We start from the raw sequence: 20953 nt of genomic DNA on the forward strand, positions 1-20953 counted from the left end.
CAGTCAAAAGTTATTGTCTCTTAAAATTTAAATCAACAATACTGTGTTGTTGATTTTTGAAAATCAATGTTGTGTTGCTGATTTTTGGAAATTAGTAACACAATGCTGCTAATTTTAAAAAACTAACTACAATGTGTTGCTAACTTAACTTTTTGAGAAACCATAACTTTCGGTTTCTAGAAATCAATAGCATGACATTGATTTTCCAAAACCAACAACACAGGTGTTTCTAATTTTCGAAAATCAACAACACCATGTTGCTATTGATTTTTCAAAATTAGCAACACGGTGTTGCTGATTTTCCGTGTTGCTAATTTTCAAAAACTAGCAACACAAGTGTTGTTGGTTTATCTTTATGACCCTATTTATGTTTATTATTTTCAATATGTTACATTGAAATTGTATATAATATCTGAAGATAATCTAGTCTGTGATTTAACTTTTCAATCAATAATCTTCAGCATTCTCTGTGAGTTCTTTAAGATAAATAAACAAATTGTTTGAAAGATAATACAATCAATTTTCTTTTGATAAATAAATAAAAAGACATAGAACATTCATTACTAATGTCAAATACAGACCAACATCAACGATAAGACTAAACAATACAAGGAAGACGACTATTGCACAATCATAAAACCTAGTGACAAAGAAAATGAGTTTCTAGGAGCAATTAAGGACTTAGAGTTTCCTTGAAAAGGTAACTACTCAGGGTGTCTATATGAGCTCCACAACTAATAGGAAAAATCATTTCATGCCTTGTTGGAGCAACTATCCTTGGGTGAAGTTGTGAAATGTCTCACTAAAGGGTTAGAACTGACTATGAGGTCAATCCACCAATAGACAGTTGAGATTTTAGAATCGAAAGACACCTCATGACCGAGAATGCTTCATTGAGACGCACTGCTTGGATCTTCAACTGAGACTGGAGTTACTTCTGTGGAGAGGAACAAGTATTAAAAGAGAGTTGTTGATATTCTACCTAACATTTGTTTAGCAATGAACTCTGATAGTATCATAATAATAATGGAATAGCTTCAAAGAAAAAAAAAAGTAATTGATAGATAATAAGTCGTAAAGCACAGAACCGTAGAAGCTCAAAAGGGAGCTTCCACCAAGCAATAACTTTCTTCTCTCATTCTTTAATCAAATCATTCTGCAAGCTAATGTCCTTAATCTCCACATGTTCTTCACACTCTTCTTCCTCGGGCTTCTCAATTCCCATTTTCATAGTACTCACTACTTCTTCACCCTCCTCATCATCTTCTCGACAATTTTTGGCATTTTAGCACCACCAAGCTCATCCTTTTGGCTACTAAGACATGCTCTTTTTTCCTCCTCCGGCTCATCGAACCCACATCCATCTGAATAAGTACTCATCTCCGAAAAATCGGCGTCCTTCCTATTCATGTCCGGGTCGACCCAAATAGGGGTTTTCGAATAGTCCATCGTCTCAACTGTCTCCTCATCATGGCCATTTCCATCAAAGGAATCTCCTTTATGGCGCTCCTTGCGCGAATCTAATGCGAAGTAGTCGAGCACGATGGATCCATCGCTGGAGTCGTGCTCATGCGAGGGTTTCCAATCGTCCTCACTGACGTCGAGGTCCATCAGGATCTCCTAGTTGCGGAACTTGAGATAGCCTTCCATGACGGGCTTGGTGCTCAAAAGCAGAAAGACGAGGAGGGTTTTAGATGAACAGCAATAGATGATGGATGAGGGTAAAATTGAAAATAAATTCAACAAGACTACGTTGTTTGGACAATTCCAAACCCAACTACTAAAATGGGGAAAATGCAAAACCGCCTTCGTGTTTTGGTAAATTACCGTCCAAGTTTTTAATCATTTAAAAATTTACTTTTAAACTTCTAATTATTTTTTATGCATATAATTTATTTATTAATGTAACACAATGCACAGTTATCATATCATCATTTTAACTATAAAAAAGTAGAGATATAATATATTTAAAGAAAAAATATATTGCACTAGACATGAAAATTTTAAAAGTTATACTAATTTAAAATAAGATGTAAAAATTACACTAGCTTAATGAGGTGTTCTCCTCTGCACATTGGTTCCTCCTCTCCCTTGTGTTCTTCGAGCTGTGTCCATCGTTCGAAACTCGAAGTCCTGCAAGTCAGCACTAGTCAACCAGCGCCGGCATGGATGACGTGACTCTTTTGACGGTCAAGTCAGTATGGAACTGAAAGATAGGACTTGTCGGTGCGCGCGAAAGAAAAAGACTAAAAGCTCAATAGAGAAGAGTGACCTCCATAGTTCACCTCCCATCACCGAGCCTTATACAGCCGATTGAAAAACACATCCTTGTGATTTGTCGAGCTCACCACGCAAGCTGTTGTACATGCCACATAGTTCGTCACACAAGCGAAGAACTAGGAATCGCCTAGCATGGCGGCGAGAAGTCGGGCACCAATGGAGAGAGCAGTTAGAGTCATACATTTGGTCTAGTCAAGCTCTTGGCCAATTGTCACCCTTGGCTTCAACCGTCAGACTATGGGCGGTTCTAACAGTATAGTACGGTGCCTATGATTGTCAAAAATTATCGAACGAAGAGAACTAGGTCGACAAAAGAGTCACCGTATATGAGCGCTAACCAAGCAGGGCCCCGAGAGGGAGATCTGAACCACAGGGTAGAAGAGGTGGCGGCTCCGGATACATAATTTAATTTACTAACTCTTAGAAAGAGAAAGCTCCAACCTCATAATATCACTCCAAATAACATGAAGTGCTAATATGATTATGATCAAGGAAACCTTGAAAGTACTTCATAAACCTAATCAAGAAATCTAGAACAATGACAGTAATTAGTGATTGATATTCATCATTAAAGCAACAAGCATGGCATAAATTACTACAAAAAGGTTTTTCAGACAGGAAGACAACGATATTACAATCTAATCACCATAACATTTACACAGATCCAAGAATTGAACTGTTAGATTACGAGAGCTTGAAGCTGTAGCCTTGCCTCAGCTGCTTTAGCTAGCAATTCCACTGTTGGGTTCTCTTTTGCAGCAGCAACAGCCGCACTGTAGGCTGCTCTCGCCTCTTCGACTTTCTCCGATGTACTATCATCGGAGTCATTCTGTTGTCAGATCATCCAAGTTAATTGTATTGAGCAAGACAATGAACAAATACAGAGAACAAGTGTTCTACCAAGGCAAAGTGTGTGGGCATTTGTCGATTTCATTTTTCGATTGTTACAAAACTTTTCCATATGAATTGTCACAAGCAACATTTATACTCACTACACTTTATTACACTTTGTTCTGTTTAATCTTACAGATTTTGCTAAACCGAGATCCTGATTTTAACTGTATGATAGTTTCTCAATTGTAAAGATAAAACAAGTTTCAGAATGCTGCCAAATTTTGTTCCCTAAAGAGAGGATAATCTTAGGTGAAATTTTTCTAATACGATCAGGTCTTATTTGCGAACCAAACATAGAATTGCTCGAGCAAATTCTAATGAGTCTAGTATGAAGCAGAAAATTGAGAAGAGTCACTAGGACTGAAGTTCTTCCTACCACAAAGCTCACCAAACCTTAAACTAGAATCAAAGATTTTCCAATCATTTAGATCCCCAGATAAAAAATAGCAAATGGTAATTTGCTCCATCTTTCTTAATTGGGTGGTAAGAGAACATAGAGAGACATGTTTGTAGTTAAATGATCAATAGATGCTATAGTTAGGCGATGTACAACTATAATAAATATATACATTAAATAAGGAAAAAGAAGATAATAAACTTGATTAAAAATTTATTTAAATATAGATAATGATATAGTAGGAATAAAGCTCAATGACGTAGGAGGATGCATATAGCTGACCCCATCTAGTGGGATAAGCCTTGGTTGTTGTTGTGGTGGTGTGTAGGAGAAATATCATGAAGAATGTACCAAGTACACTATTATGCATGAATTAAACAAATGATATTAAATTTCACACCAACTATCCCAAATTTCCACTTTTCAAATAAAAAGTCTCTTATTTTAGAAAATTTATGAGATGCTATGTTGGGGAAAGTTTATAAAAGAATTCTTTCCTCCTAAGAAGTTAACAAAAAACTGAACAAATGTAAGGATACCATAGAAACAACGAATTAAGTAGCTGTGAAAGATTTTCTTATTCTCCAAACTGCATGTAGATGGAGGAACACCATCAAAAGATGTGGCACATGAAAATTGCATTTTGATGCTGGACTAATATGGCCCTATATAAATTTATTTCAATCTTGTAATCCAACATTAGAAAGTTGGAACTTTCAGTGTAAACAGGAAGATATTAGATGACTGGTAGCACTAGAAATGAAGAAACCCAATAGCCAACAAATTCAGTTAAGGAAATTGCAATATAAGTATGAAAAAAAAATATATTCAAAACAGCTAGAATTGCATTGAATTTGAAGTGTTTAAAGTTTCTAATGAGCTATACTAAAAGGGAACAAGACCTTTTTGCTGTCACTTGCTCCATCACCCGTGCAAAGCAACTCCAGGAGAACCAACACGAGACCAACAAAGCACCATTCAGATAATAAAACACTGACAATATTACTATATGCATCAAGATAATTACTTACATCTTTTGTTTGGAGAAAGGGTAGTTGCTAGTTGGTGTGGGTGGGTGAATTGAGTGGGGCCTAAAGCAATTACTTTTATCTCAACGGGCGAAAAGAGTCATGGGGACTTTAGAAGGGCAGACAGCAACAGCCAACAATGCAATGAAAGGGACAACTCGCATGGATTGGGCCGAAGTCGTAGATCAGATGGATCACGGCATGTGAACTAGCAGACAACAATGCAACGGTCAAGATTAGGGGGATAAAAAGCTAGACTGGTTGAACCAAAGCCAAGAGTTGTGTTGTAGGCAAAGGAGGGAATATAGAGTTGGTGGCAGAGGGGGACCAAGAGGAGGAAGAGGTGGAGGAAGAGGAGAAAAAGGCATATGATGCAACAGAGGAAAAGGCAAGGCAGTAGAGGAAGCGAAGAGGCATAACTCAAAGAAGTGGGGGAGAGGCTTCAAATCGGGTCTCTGGCCGTGAAGACCACCCATGTGATCCATTGTTGTAATGCCTTTGCCTGCCATGTCGATCATAGTATCGCAATGCATCAGTGTTTCACATGTCGATTAGCAAGTGGAATGATATGGCACGACTTGTCAATTTAAATCATGGTTGTGACTCCACCTTCCCAAGGACCAACTCACAATGATAATCCAAGTCCTAAAGAGGAGATTGAATTGACATACCAATACTATGTGTCTTATATTTTTGGTTAAAGTAACTAGCAAGGCATTATACAATAATTGCTTAGGTTCTTGGAAAAATGCACAAAATGGGCTTTCACCCCTCTTTACAGTTTTGTTATTAGAGATTTAGCAAATGAAATTGCAGGTCATTCATTTTCTACTTTCCTCATAATATTAAACCAAAATTTCTTCCATGGCACAAATATAATAAATAATGGCATAAAAAAGAACAACCAAACTACCATCAATCAAAGGAGAGGAAAAACTCACTATAACTGGAAGAGGTTCCAATCTGTACGAACATAAACTTTCATCAGGATTCATGGATGAATGATTTGCAGATAACTGCTCAAAAATTTTCATCAGTGTGGTAATCTCATAGTCCATAGAAGCTCTCTCTCCTTGAAGTTCCTCAATTTTCTTTTTAGACATTTGAGCTTCCCAAGTCAATCTCTCCAGAGTTGCTTGCTTGTCTGCCAAACTGATCTGTAGATTAAACGAAGAGTACCCTCATACAGTTCAACAAGTAATTATTTCTTAAGATGTTAAGCAAGAGAAAGAAGATGCAGCAGCATTTAAAATAGTATTCCTATTAACATTTTACAATTACAGGAATTGAGCGGAGATGCAACAGACAAGTCAGCATAATAATAACAGAGTAAAGCTTCAGGGCAATTTGTCATTCAAGTTTATGCGGTATGACCTCACACAGGATAATCTTGCATAGAAAATTAACAAAAAAAAAATATTATTTGAAAGATAATTGATGCATTGAAGACAACACCTCTTTTATAGATTCAATCCTAACTAAACTAGGAATAAATATAATAACCCAATTAAACTTCTACTAAATTAACACATACCAAACTTCTTGACATCTAAAACAGAATAATTACCAAAATCAATTTGAATTTCAAATTGATTTCTTTTCAGCATCACAAGTACTAAAGAATGACCAGTAGCATCATAGAGATTCAAGAGATCTCAATTAATCAGAAAAAGAGTGAAAAACACTAAAGGAGAAGTCAAAGCACAGCAACAAAGAATACAAAAAAGGAAAGTACCTTTATGAATAATCACAAAATAATGTACTTTCCAACTACGATTCAAAGTCCCATCATGTCATAAAGATAATTTTGTAATCGTGGTACGTATACAATGACTACTTGGGAATCAGTACATCTTGTTGAGCTCTATAAAACAAGTGTTAAAGCTAATATTGTGATTAAAGGTGTTATAAAATAATTCTGCGATAATAGTGTTTAAACGATTACTACTTGCGAACTAAGACAGTTTGTTGTAGTGCACAAATGATTACCTAAGTACAATACTCCAATAACACAAGATTCACAGCAGCTGAGTAGGTCTAAGATTTATCAATGAATGGTTATCTATCTTCAACTATGCTCAATGTTTACATTAAGCTCTAACTTCAAATATTTCAGATGGAAAATGTATGAGAATGTTCATTATGCTGTGCACTTCAAGAAGCATAAAGAGGAAAAAAAACAAAGATAAATATAAAAGAAAAGATATGTAGTTCTGAGACAAGGAGTTAATACAGGAAGGATTTGAGAAGTTGTAAGAGGAGATAGAATAAAGTTCTCAAAGGATGAGGAGACATTGACTCACCTATCTTTGAGAGTTAACCTGTTGCAGAGAAAATATTATAGACAAAAGTGACATTAGAATTCCAACATTTATTCTTCCATAGAGAAATGTTGGGGGAGCAATCAATTGAGATATCAATCATTTTATTCAAGAGAGAGTAGATGTAGTACAAAAGAGTAAACGTGTGGAATTGATCCAAATAGAATAGAAATGTTGAAAATGATAAGGAATGAGTACTCTCATATTTAATGATGCAAACAATATATTAGAGGACGAAGGGAAAAAAGTTGGTGGTGAATTAAAGAGTAACAGTACATCAATTGAAGCAAATAGCAGCAAGAGAAAAAGCTGAGATGAAGATGATTAAAATAAATGCTTTAGATTGTTATTTTCTATTTAATACCACTACCTCCTTTTTCCAACTATTTTTTTTTTCAAAATAGCCCTGGTTCTTTTCTTGAAAAACCTACCTCTTTTCATCTAAAATCTACCCCTTTTATTTTTTTAATAATATAACAATAACAATCAAACCTTTATTCCAGTAAGTGGTATTGGCTATATGGATTCTCCTACGTCATTGGAATTGATCCCCTATAATATCATCATCTATATTTAAATAATTTTATCATATTTTATCATTGTTAACTAAGTCTTCTTTGGCCTCCCTCTTCCTCGAATAATATGTATATTTATTATGGTCTCACATCACTTGCATTTTAATAAACTAGTGCTTATATGGAATTGGTAGAACTCTAAACTAACTTCTCTTTCCCTTTAAATTCACTCTAAAATAATGGTTTATTATTTAGGGCAATAGGTACCAGAAGTTCTTCAGTATGTTTCCATCACAAAATGTACTGGCAAGCTTCACTTGAGATAGGATGTCATTGTTGTTCCTAGGTTCCTTCCTCTATGAATTAGAAGTATTGTCAGATTAGCTTTAAGGGAAAACTGTTCTTCTTTGTGTTGTGCATGACAAACATGGTGTAGCTTAGCTTTAGAATCGCATGAGATTTTGAGATGTTATGCTAGGATTTTTGACCTCTTGAAGTTGTTGTACTAAGCAGCAGCAAGAATTTGAGGCTTTTAAGTAGACAGTGAGTACCTTAATTAAGTGAATTAGAGCCCTAACTTCATCCAAATTATACCTCCTTCATTTGTGGTTGCGTTATCCTTGTTCTCTGTCATATCTTATGTTTCTTAGGGACTTGTAAATAAGGTATATCTTGTAGCTCAAATTAGGAAATTTTTGGGGACTGTAGAGGCCATGTTAGCCTTTTGTAACCACTGTCCTGAAAATAACAACAATATATCAAGCTTATAACATGGTGTTTAAAGGTCGTATATATGACCCTTGAGACCCCATAACCTTTTATCAACATACTACTAGGCTAAGTTTTATGGAAATGATAAAATGCACTCATTTTCTTATTACCTTCATAGAGTAAAGACAAAATATATAGAATTTAATAATATTAAATGTAATGAGATAATTGTTAAGGTAGGAGATGAGAACTTTAAGTATTTAGGATCATTTTTATAAAAGGATGAAGGAATTGAGAGAGATATCTAATATAAAATACAAGTAGGATGATTGAAATAGAGTAGAGCGTCAAGTGTTCTTTGTGATCGTCAAGTACCTTTAAGATTTAAAAAAAAGTTTTACAAAACGACGGCAAAATCGCTATGTTATATGAAATTGAATGTTGGGCTATGACTTAAACACGTGAGCAAAAGATGAGAGTTGCAAAAATGAGAATGTTAAGGTGGATGTATGAACGTACAAGGATGACAAGAAAAGAAATGAAAATATTAGAGAGAAAGTCAAGTTGCACCTATCGAGGGAAAACTTTAGGAGACACATTTAAGATGGTATGAACATGTAAGTTGCGTGAAACTATGACAAATGTGCATATCAAACGATGAAAAGGAAGACTAAAAAAGACTTGATTAGCAATAATAAAACAAGATAAAATTTATTTAAATATAAATGATGATATAATAAGGGATAGAGCCCAATGACATAGAAGAATCCATATAGCCGGCCCCACCTAGTGGGATAAAGCTTGATTGTTGTTGTTTCTTATTACCTTCATGCTAAATGAATGGTGAATGCAACTTTGCTAGTGTAAAACCACGTAGTGGAATGACATTAGTGGGTTAAAGTTTTGGGTAGGAAAATCTTGGTAATTAGCCCTAAGTGGCGGTTGAGCTTTAACACTATTTATTCTTACTTGCTTGATTATAAGAACGGGAACGCAGGGGAAGGAAGGGGAAGGAAGGGGATAATGTGAAGTAAAAGGATAAGAATTTAAAAACTTACTTAAATTACAGACGCTTCTTACTTCAGAAAACTCTTAAAGACCGTGAGGCTTCGATGCCTTACATAAGCTCCTCTATTCGTCTTATATAGACATGAGAAGAAAGCCTCAGGTGCTCTATGGGCCCCATCGACAAGCTTTTTCTCTTATCCGATAAGATCGAATGAGGTGTCCTAACTATACTTATGAGCAGGACGTAAAGAAGGATTAGATTCCTTCTGAGATGTCCTAACTTTACTTATGGACAGGACGTAAAAAAGGATTAGGTTCCTTCTTTGACAGCACACCTTATGGACAGGACGTAAAGAAGGATTAGATTCCTTCTTTGACAGCACACAGCACACAGCACACCTTATAGACAAGACGTAAAGAAGGATTAGATTCCTTCCACTTTACAGCACACAAGAGTAAACTTTAAACTTTGAAATGGGATATTCGTCGAACAGCATCGCTAAGTAGATATGTTGTCTGTTCCAGCTGTTGATCGATTTGTCTTATAGCAGGTAACTAGTCATGCCACCAATTGTCTTTTGTACTCAGAGACTGACATTCCTTTACTTTCATCATATGTATTATACGTAGTTGTTGAAGCGCATTTTGTGCTTGGGCAACAATTTGTTGTTGTAATTGGTGCAGATTTTCACGTCTTTGATTATCAGACTTAAGGTTGATAGGGTATTCTCGTTTAAGCATCTGCTGGTATTGTTCAACCAATGGTAGAGATTGTTGAGTGCTTTCGAAAGAACCTCCTCCGCTTGCGGTGTTGGTGCTTGCTAGACTTCCTGGAGAGCCTGAGGGATTAACCCCATACCATTGAGAATTGCTTCCGGCCATTCTGAAATAGTAAGGCAAGTAATTAGTCTGGATAAAAAATCTGCAAGTAGATTATCCTTGCCTTCAATATGTTCAAATGTAATGGGAATTCCGGTGCCGGTTATATAATTTGTAAAGGCCAACCAATGGATCCTTGAAGGTTTATTGGTTGTTGTCTTTCCGAAAAAGCTGATAATTGCTTAGCAATCGGTGCAGATGATTAATTCCCTTTTGTCAAGATAATAGATCTTTAATGTTTCAAGGGAATTCATTATAGCATAAATTTCAGCATCAATGGTGGACTTTGGTGGTGAGAATTTACCACTAGCATAAGCACACACCTTTTCTGAAGATTGGGGGTTGAACTTACAATTTTTTCATTTGCAAACTCCTCCCCAGCCGTCTGAACACCCATCGGTTTCAAGAATAATAAAACTTTCTTCGGGAGGTATCTCCAATTGAGGGAGATTTCGAACTATGTCTTTGATTTTCTTTACTAATAACCAATCTTGAGAGTTCATTCGCTTGTCACCAGTAGGACTTGTTTTTGCATATAGAGTGCCAAGTAACTTACCCAAATTGGGAAATCGACAGATTAAGCTTCAGCCCCACATAATCACAAAAATCACTGAATTTCAAGAAGAAGGCCTCATGACTAAAAAGGGGATGCATTCATGACTAGGCATTCTTAATTATGCAAGGAATTATATCATACATAGAGATGTCCGACACGACAAGCTATGTATCATGTCTAGCAGCAAATGGAAAATATCATGTGAAGCCCGTCCCATGGCATGGGTCCATGCTAGGGTACTTGGGTTGTAGTCGGGACCTAAGCTTGAAATGGGCTATGCATGTCAGGATTCGAATGGGCAACATACGAGCTAAATGGTTTGACATTTTTGATATAAAATATTAATTATTAATAATTAATATTAGATATTTTTAATAGTATTTAATAACAAATATCACAATTAATGATATTTATTCTATATTTTTTATTAATTTGAGTTGTAAATATTATACCAAACTTAAGATGTAATCATGATTTTAGGCTATGTAGATCTTTCCCCATGACCTCGCATGGTGGAAACTTCATGCACCAGGCTATTTTTTTTAAGATGTAATCATGATTTTAATTAATTAAGACTTTTAAATTTTTTTAGAATTTTTTTATTTTTATTTTATATGTTGTCAATTTTTTAATGGAACCCGACTAATGGACTTGGATTCATGCCCATGTTGGCACAGGAGATACAAATCCAAGCTTGAGTTGGGTGGAGTGGTAGGTTGTCTCAAGCACCTTTTTTTTCCATGTCAAGTGCATGCCCATTCCACTCAAGCTTATTTTTTAATGAAATTCGACTATTGGGTTTGGTTCCATGCCGGTGTTCGCACAAACTGGAGACACATAGATCCAGGCTCATGTTGGGTGGAGCAGTAGGTCATGCCGAGCACATCCCATTTTTTCCAAGTCAGGTGCATGCCCACTCCACTCAAGCTTACTTAGAAAGAAAAGCTCAACCTAAATTAGTATAATGTGATAATAATACCTTGATCTGGTTGCATATGTTTTCCCTTCTGCTAATCATATTGCTTTATATATATTGCTGCCTTATCCTATCAACTATTTCCCCATATGACATCTACTTATTTTATTTTAACTTTAGATTTAGTAGAGGTGACTGGTGAGTACTCAGAGTGTCAAGTTGGGACATTAGAGTTGCTCAAAGATAGGTTGTTGGGGTCAAGGTCGATGGAGTTTCTCTTCATTGTGGAGTCCAATGTTTGCTTTATTGTTTTCTTCTACACCTTCTTTCAGCATTAGCTAGTTTATCTGGTTAGTCTTTCTTTTCAATTGTCAATCTGATGTCTAAACAATATAAATTTGGTATATAATTATTTGAGTGTTCAACTATTTGATTATTGTTGCTATACATGCTCATACTGGTTGTTCAATTTTCAATCTAGTAATATGAGTAGATTCTTAATGTCATGCCATATGGACTGACATCCTGGTAATACTAATGAAATTGTTTGACTTCATGCTCCCTGTCTCATCCATGGGAAGGGATCCATTCAAGTCATGACAATTAACAATCGCAAACACAATATGGTGATCATGCCAAACATAATTACAAAATATGTAACTAAGAAAATTGAGGTTGGATGCTAGGAATTAAAAGTACGAATATATCTATCATAATATAACTACATAAACCGAATAGCAGTTCTGTCAAACATTATCTATTTGGACTAGGAATGGTAAAAGCTAGTTGCATATGGATTCAATCAAAAAATCAGACTAAAATAGAGCACAAGAACCAAAAATAAGCACAGTATCATCAAGCAGAAAGCTAGTAGCATTACTAAGCTCAGTTTACCTTGGCATTGTTTAACAGCGAGTTATTAGATTTAACCATAGAATCTTTCTCTGCAATCTGAGCCCTCAATTCATCAATAGATATATAAGTTACTCTCAATTGGTTGATTTCACTATCAGCTGATTCCAGAGCTTCATCTTTCTCTAGTATTTTCCTTTGTAGGTCATTAATCTGTTCCTTTAATATATTTAACTCTTCCTGATCTTTCTGGAGTTTCTCAGTTTCCACAGTAAATCCATTAGAAGAATCTTTTTGTTTGTTTCTTTGTGCATTGTCTTCGAAATCCCTTTGTTTCTTTGCTGAAACAGTTGAATTAGCTCTTCCACCTTTTGCCTCAGTCGCCTGAAGTTCATAACATGTTAAGATGGCCATCAGCTTCTTTTTAAGACAACGGAAAAGTTACAAGATTGCATTCAGAAATGGAAAAAGAAGTTGCTGATTACATAGAAAATAATGAGTGACATGAAGCCTCTTGTTCTAAAAGTTCCAAATTGTAAATACAAAGTTATTAAGAATCAAATGAATCATGTTTTTTCAACCAGTTACAGAAAAGATAAAGAATTTAGCAAATAATACTCATTCTGTAACAAAACAAAATTAAACTATGATTTAGAAAGAGAGTTTGAAACTTCAGATTAAAATAAGAAATGGTGAGTGGAGACTTGCATTCCTATTTTGTTATTCAATGAATTAGCAAGGTCTCCAGTTTCACATATTTCTCATTTAACTCTGTTCTTTTGCTACAAGTACTGATCATACACAATGTGTTTCATAAAGAAATGATCTCAAGGCTGAATTCTAGTAGATCAACAACTTGCATGGAACTAAAGTTCACAAAATTTTTTGGTGACAGATACCAAGATGATTGACAATTGAGATTCCGAACACCACTAGATCTACTGAGAAAAACTATCCCATTGAGGTTTTTATAATTCATGCTTCATAGAAAAGATCCAATTCTATTTTAGAAAAGAAATCTAATTCCAATTCTTAATTTGTTTAGATCTACATGAGAAAACAAGATATAAAATTTCATTTCTTATGTTTGGAATCTTTAAAGTTATATTTGATATTTTATTATATCTTTCTTTAGACTCATTAATAAAATTCTATAGAAGTAACAAACACAAATCCAACTGCTCAAAATCGAAATTTTCAAATCCTAAATCTTTGAGAAAATAGAATTCTAGTTTCCACTTTTTACCTTCATAGGAATCTGGCACAGTATAAGAAAATAGAATCCAAACTACATAAAGATCTAAAGTGACAATCAGACTCACAAAAGTCGCATGGGTACATATTTATTCCAACCAATTCCAAGTAAAAATCTCCAATTGAAGCACCAAAAACTTGCATATGCTTTCAGTCCCTACAACAATATTTACTACGAATTTTATACCAAGGAAGTTATTAGCGAGTAGTAACTTCATTATCATATCGATGTTAAGAAATTTCGACTACCACGACTGCAGCATAAAACGAACTGCTAAAAGTCTCGTGTACATTAAGTAAACTGTTCATAGAAACATATAAGAAAAGAACGACTCTCCAGAAGCTCTAATCAAAATATGGAAATGGATAGATCCAAATCAAGATCAGAAATCAGGACAATTTGTATGCTACCTAAAAAATTCTTTACCAATCAAATCCGCTGCCATTTTCCTAAATCCGCTAGTAGGAAGGGCGAAGGAAAGCAAAAGATACTCTCCAATATGAACTAAGCTTCAAGATCCAACCTTTAAAAGAATTTTGATTTTCCTCACCTTCTTCGGGTGGGACGGCGCGGGTGTGTAGATCACAGAAGCCCTCCGCGTGAAGGACGAGCGCGCCCTCCTATCCTACGCAGCCAAACACAGGAGATCAGAGCGATCGCACCTTCCTCCACCACGGAGGAGAAAAAGTGGGAGAATGAAGTACAAAGATTCAAACTTTAGCTCATTCAGCAGATACCATTAGCGATTCAACCAGGGGGACCATCTCAACGAGGTTCTTAAAAAGGACTCGGTCGACATTGCCGCCCTCGGCTGCCTCAGCAGGCGGAGGCGGCGATGGGAGGCGGTGTTGTCGATGACGGCCCTCGGAGAGCCACGGCTTGGCTTCCTGCGTTGGATCCGTAGAAGGGCGGAGCCTGCATGGCCTCTCTATCATTGTAGGAAGGAGGAGGAGGAAGGGAGAAAGGTGAAGAGGAGGAAGACCTTCGCTGCTTCGTTGGAAACGTCTTCAAACTTTAAAGTCTGGAATTACCGAAAAGCCACTACGCAAATTCAGTGCCGGCTCTGCCGGCCGTAGGAGATAAATCACGTGTAGAATAAAATCTCGAGGGCAAATGTCCTAAATATACTTTTTTATTTTTATTTTTATGAAATTTGCAAAAAAAATATAAATAAATAAAATATTTTTATTAGATTTTAAAAATACCTTTTGTTTCATTTAAAATATCGTTGGAGTGGCATGATAGTGAGACCAAAATTGATCAAGACTTTATCGACCGATCGATACCTACTACTTGAGAGAAGGGTCAATGAAGTGTCTTACACGAACTCTTTAGGTGACAAAATTTCAATAAATAAAAACTTGGTTGTGTCCTACTTATACGAATCACCAATGTTTGATTGCGATCATAATCATTTCGTTGTATCCTGACAAATAGTCATCGAGACAACCTTCAAAAACAAATTGTATCTAACACATGTCTTGATAGAGCTCGGCTTGGCTCTCATTATTAGTTAAAAAATAATTGAGAAAGTGTTATTATGGAAAGAAGTCATAAATAATGAAAAAAATTAATACTGTAAAATCATACTTAGAAATTAGTATCTATTACATCACCCTTCGTATAATTATTAAGTCAAAATCATAATCTCAGTTGCAATGTTTTACAGGATATTTTTCTCTCTAGTGAGAAACAGGTCTAAGTACATTGGCCGTCTGGATGAGTCTTCATGAGCGCTTCTCGATTTATTTTAATGGCTAGTAGAAAATTTTTGTAAGACGGTACTAGTCATCCTCGAATTAGTCAATTTAAAGAGTTAAATATTTGATACCAAGTAACAAAAAATTAAGTCAAAATCAGATATTGTAAAGCATCAATTTATTTTGGCTAAAACAAACTTGAGAAATCTAAAGTCTATCAGAACGACTTGTTATTTCATCTCCTTCTGTTCCATAAGTAGGCACTCCAATGTTTAAAACTGAACTAAATATTTGTGAGCAAGTTTGAAATTCGACTTGGTAAAAATTTATTTATGTTCATCCAGTATAGACCCATTTTAAGGTTCTTTAAAGCCTTAAGTAATTTTTTTTAGGCCTTTAATGTTTTTTTATAAAAAAGTTTCCTCGTCCTTTTTCATTCGGACTTAGGACGGATAACAAAAGGATAAGTTTATTTTTAAATAAAAATAATAATTTTAAAAATAGAATTTTATATAGTTTTTTGGTTTTTGAGATGTAAAATTATTAATTAAATTTTTATATTAAGTTTGATAATAATTTTTTTTCATAAAATTATTAAATTATTTAATCTTTCTTAAGAATTATAATTTTGGAAATTTTCTTATTGCTAAAGTTATACTAATAGGTATGGTCAATAGTATTTTATAAGCTATTTGGGAAAAAATATTTTTTTATAAGGTTCAATATCTAAGTGTCATTTTAATTTTGGATTTATTATTTCTTTTAAAAATTTTAATTTTAGAAATAAATCTAAACCATCAATACCAGTACCAAATACATGTCACATGTTAATTTTTTTTCAAGATTTAAATATTATTTTAAAATAAAATATCATCAAATAATTTTAACTTTTTTATATCATATAAAAAATTAAAATTATCTTTATATATTTTAAATTATTCAAAATTACTTTAAAGTGAAAAAAATAACATAATCAGGAATATAATTAAAATAGTTAATTTTAAAAGATTAATGAAAGTTTCATCTCATTAATTTTATTATTATCAAATCATTCAATTTCTTCTAATTACACATTTTCATACAATTTTGATTCTATATTATTTTCATTTGCAATCTCTTTGATATAAATTAATATGAATCTATTTTCTCTATAATCATTAAAACAATAAGACCTTTTAACTGATCTAATGCAATAACAATATTCATATCTTTATATTGCAAAAATTTACAAAAAGTATTAATTGTAAATAATATATCATATACTAAATAATCCTACCTAATAAAAATTCAAAAATTTTAAACTCATATATTTCTAAAGAATTTGCTTTACTTTTTATTAGTTTCTACAAGTTTATATAAAACTCTTTTATTTCTAGAACTTGATATTTTATGACTTTAATACTTTAAAGATGATTTTCCCAATATTTTTGTAACAATGTTTTAAGAGTTAAATTAGGAATATGGTCTTACAGAAAACTTTCATTTTTTTTAGAAGAAGAAAATAATGAACAAATATATTGTATCATACAAAAAAAAAATATTATAGCAATAGGACAAGAATTAGTCATATCACATAGTACTAAATTAAGACTATGACAACCACATGATAGATTAAAAATTCTAAAATTTATATCTAACAATCTCTTTTGTAATCCCATTATCATATTTTGTCTTCTTATGTCATTTATATCAAGTTTAATTTTCTTTATTATACTAATATGCTTATCACAAAGATATTTTCCTAATGTATTATCTACTTTTAAAAATTATATAAAATATTATTCTATTTTAATTGGACTTGTTGAAATATCTCTACACTTTAATATAAAAGACATTTGTTATTGATGACTTATATCTAGAGTATAATTAAATATGACTGAAAAGTATTTGTTTCTTTTATTTTATTAATTATAATATTTTTTTATTTCTTTTCCTAATATATTTATTAACTTGATCGTTTTGTATTTATGACTAAGATAATAATTATGAATTTTATCATTTTGAATGCGTTTAAGGTGTTCTTTTATAGCAAAAGATAATTACGCTCATCCCAGACACCCCTCATAACCCGTCCCTTAGTTATGTGAAAGGAGGTAAATTACAAGGTTAGCTTATTGTCAATCGGCAAGTGGCTAGGGAGTGAGAGGAGTTTTTTTCTCGAGGGCATGGATTTGTCGAGAATTTATCTCCATTCCATTATAGCAAATCTGTCATCTTTTAGCTAACTGGACACCTCGTGGGGGCACGTTTAAGGTGTTCTTACATTATAAAATTCTATAATCATATCAATTAAACCTAAAAAAATTTCATTGTTATCTTAATAAATCTTCTCATTTGTATCATGAAATGTCAAATTATTTTTTTCCATGATTTTTAACAATACAAATAATTTTTATTAATACATTCCTTCAATATTCTTTTTTCTTGTTTATCTTTTCTTGTAAATTTGATTAATGATTTTATTTTTAAGAAATCTCATTTCAATATCAAATCAAATATATATTCATATTTATAATATGTTCGCTGCTTGTTTGGCTTTTAAACATTGTTCTAAAATATGGGCTATGTTGTAAATTACCTCTATATGTATATTAAAATATTAAAATACCTATACAACTAAACAAGCTAAACATTTTGAATTAGTTTAACCCAAAAATATTAAAATAACTAATAATAAATATAGAAATAAATATAAAATAATAAGTATATTGGAATTTTTTAGAATTTAAAATGAATTTTTAATGGGGATAAATGAGTTACGCTTTAGAGAAACCTATATATATTTTTTTTAAAAAATAATAATAAACCCAGTTAGCCTCATTGACTATCTCTGGGGTAGCCAGCCTAACCGTATGGAAGTTTTTCACTAACCACTAGGATAAATCGGGAAGCGCGCACAACGACCAGCCCAACATCCTTTAATTGCTCTCCCATTTGAAAGAAAAATTCTGCGGATGTCTAGGTGACAATCTGAATGTCCTACCGTGACACCATAGCCTCGAAGACTTAGAGAAGCCTATTTAGAATAAATTTGAGGAGTTGATTAATAACATTAGCTTAAGTTTTTGTTTATTTGCCCTACCATTCTTCCATCGCCTCCTCTCCACGCATGAGCATAGTAGCCCCGCTACTCCTCTTAGCGCCACCAACCACAACCTCCGCCCCTACCCTCCACCTTGCATCCGACTGCCTGTGCAGCCTCTGCCAGTGCCACTTCTCTACCACGTCACCTCACCGCTTGCCTCTCCCCTACTCCTGCATGTGTCGCACGCGTCATCGTCCAACTCCTATCATCATAGCTTTTCCCATGACCACCGCTTCATCACGTTCTTTGCCATACTGGAGGACTGATGCATCCCGGAGGCCACTATCGCCCTAAGGCTGCTGCCGCCTACTTCTGTTCTCTGTCACAAGAAGCCAACACGGGCAGCCCCATCCTCGGCTGACGGTGCGCCCTTGCTAGGAAAAATTCTTAAAATATAACAATTATTTAAAATATGGAGAACATTGTGTTTTTTTTTGAGAAGTTACGTTTGTGTATGTTTTGCATTTACAAAATGTGAAACTTAATATAATTTCGCATCCTTCAAATGCGAAACTATATGGAAATAGCAAACGTTCCAAAAAAATTAAAATTTTACATCTTTCGCATTTCTTAAATGTGAAAGCTGTAACTTGTTATTTATATTATTTTCATGAATATTGATATAAAATATTTATTATGTATAATATGGTAATTACAAAACGTGAGTTTCTCTCATAAGCTATAACTTTCACATTTCTGAGTTTCTCTCACGAACCCTAAATTGTCGCAGTCGCTGCCTCTCCTCCTCCATTTTTTTTCTCACGGTGCACGTCCACCCTTGAGCGGTCCGATCAAGCCACACCAGAGCGTCTAAACCCTAAATCATCGTCGCCGCCACTTCCTCCTTCTTCTTCTTGTCATGGTGCCCGCCTGCCCCATGAGTTGTCCGACTAGGCCACATCGGAGTGCCTCATTGCGAAGGATTAGAAGGCAAGGCCCAACTGCGAATATAAAGACCCGATTCTCGTCAAATTTACCGGCAATGAACTGTTCTCTAGCTTAACAACAGTGAGTTTTATGGCCTAAAAAATCTTCCTTTTTTTTAAAATAATAGTTCATAAGGTAATATACTGATGTATTGCATATACCATGTAATTAGGGCTATTTTGCTTATTAATATGGCTTTAGAACGTCCAATTCCTATAAGCTTGTTTTGGGGAGCTAAGATTGAATATGAGAATGGTTCAATTAAGCATGGTCAGTCTATCTCTAACGCTACCATAGTGATTGAACATAAATTGAGTTACGACGAGCTAGTAGATGAGATTTGTCAACAAGTTGGTGTGGATAGAAAACATTTTAAGTTGAATATCATCTTGGATTATAAACAAAATGGGAAATCCAGATCCACCCTTATTATGAATGATAAGTCATTATGAATTTTATTCTATTTGGCCCAGAAAGTTACAGATTTTTGGGCTGACATCTATGTTGAGATGGAAGAAATTCCACAAAGTTCTATCCAACAGGAAGCATTATTGCCAACCGAACACACGAGCATGATTGCGCTTCTTAATAACTTTATGGGATCAATGTCTCATGTTGGATCTTCTAATGGATCTGTTGAACTGAATTATGTACCAAGTTTGATATCTGAACCTACAAATCAGATGACTATAGATGAAAACATCAATATGGGTCATCCGTTACCATCTCAAGATTTTGTTGAGCTTCCTCATGTAGAATCTCTAATTTATGATGCCATAATTGCTTTTCCATTGCCACCGGAGGTGCAGTTGGATGATGAGGCACGGAGCAGTGAATATTTTCATTCTCAATCTTCTAAAGATGGTGGGGAAATTTTGAGTATTCCTATGGATGATGACTCTCCTAATGATGGTGATTGTGTTAGGATGTATACTAAAAGTCTAGCTTTTTGTATGAACATTTATTTTGAAATGAAAATCACATTGGTCAAATGTCTGCATTTAGTTAAATGCAGTTGTTCATTTAATTTATATTGTAGATAACATGGTGTGTGGTGTCACACAGAAGATAATGTTATCAGTTCCTTATAAATTATAAATAGTAGCTCACAACCAAGATGGATTGGGAATTGGAATGGTTGTAGTGTGATTTAGTATTAGTTTATCTTGACTATAAAATTACACTAGTACACTATGTGTGTAACACCCATAAAGTCTCAAGTAATTTTATATAAATTTTTGCATGATTAGAATGGGCTTTATGCGGACTCTTTCAAAAAAAAATTAATAAGAGAAAATAGAACAAAAAAAAAAGCATGGCCAAGGTTCGAACCTTGAACCTTTTAGTAGGTGACAAAGCTTTATGTGATATGGGAGAACCATTAGCTCCAAAGGGAATGTTGTTAGGAAGGAAAGGGAAATTGTAGTTAAGGGTAGGGAGAGTGAAGGGGCACCTTTCTCCCTTCACTTAGAAGGAAAAGTTTATCTTTCCTTCTCCTTTCACTTAGAATGAAAAGTTCATTTTTCTTTCTCCCTTCATTTAGGGAAAATAAAGTAAGGGAATGTAAAGGTGGTTTTCCCTTTCTCCCTTCATTTAGAATAAATAGAAGTAAGAGAAAGAAAAGTTAGT

General features: G+C 34.1%; 1 protein-coding gene across 3 annotated transcripts; it reads right to left on the reverse strand.

The window, feature by feature from the left end:
- Positions 1-2835: 2835 nt before the first annotated feature.
- LOC122032210 (protein MICROTUBULE BINDING PROTEIN 2C-like) lies at positions 2836-14675 on the reverse strand. 3 transcript variants are annotated; one of them, XR_006125993.1, is made up of 7 exons: positions 14350-14675; positions 14163-14237; positions 12400-12741; positions 5541-5756; positions 4603-5101; positions 4474-4512; positions 3037-3109 (listed from the first exon to the last, which is right to left on the reverse strand). XR_006125993.1 is itself a non-coding variant. In XM_042591473.1 (5 exons), exons 1-5 carry the CDS (start codon positions 14545-14547, stop codon positions 2960-2962), a joined length of 981 nt encoding a protein of 326 aa, XP_042447407.1. In that variant the 5' UTR covers positions 14548-14675; the 3' UTR covers positions 2836-2959. The 3 variants fall into 3 exon arrangements, 1 of the variants encoding a protein (XP_042447407.1); XR_006125992.1 differs by having other exon boundaries at positions 4474-5101; XM_042591473.1 differs by lacking the exons at positions 4474-4512; positions 4603-5101 and having other exon boundaries at positions 2836-3109.
- Between the last annotated feature and the right edge of the window lie 6278 nt (positions 14676-20953).

The sequence above is a fragment of the Zingiber officinale genome, chromosome 11A (genome assembly GCF_018446385.1).
Source record: "Zingiber officinale cultivar Zhangliang chromosome 11A, Zo_v1.1, whole genome shotgun sequence".
NCBI classification, from domain to species: Eukaryota; Viridiplantae; Streptophyta; class Magnoliopsida; order Zingiberales; family Zingiberaceae; genus Zingiber; species Zingiber officinale.

Excerpts from the sequence above, each read along its gene's own strand:
- LOC122032210 (XM_042591473.1), bottom strand. The coding sequence starts at position 14,547 with ATGATAGAGAGGCCATGCAGGCTCCGCCCTTCTACGGATCCAACGCAG. Across the intron at positions 12,742-14,162 it reads CGCCGTCCCACCCGAAGAAG|GCGACTGAGGCAAAAGGTGG; the intron begins GTGAGGAAAATC and ends TATGAACTTCAG. Across the intron at positions 3,110-5,540 it reads TGGAACCTCTTCCAGTTATA|AATGACTCCGATGATAGTAC; the intron begins GTGAGTTTTTCC and ends ATCTGACAACAG.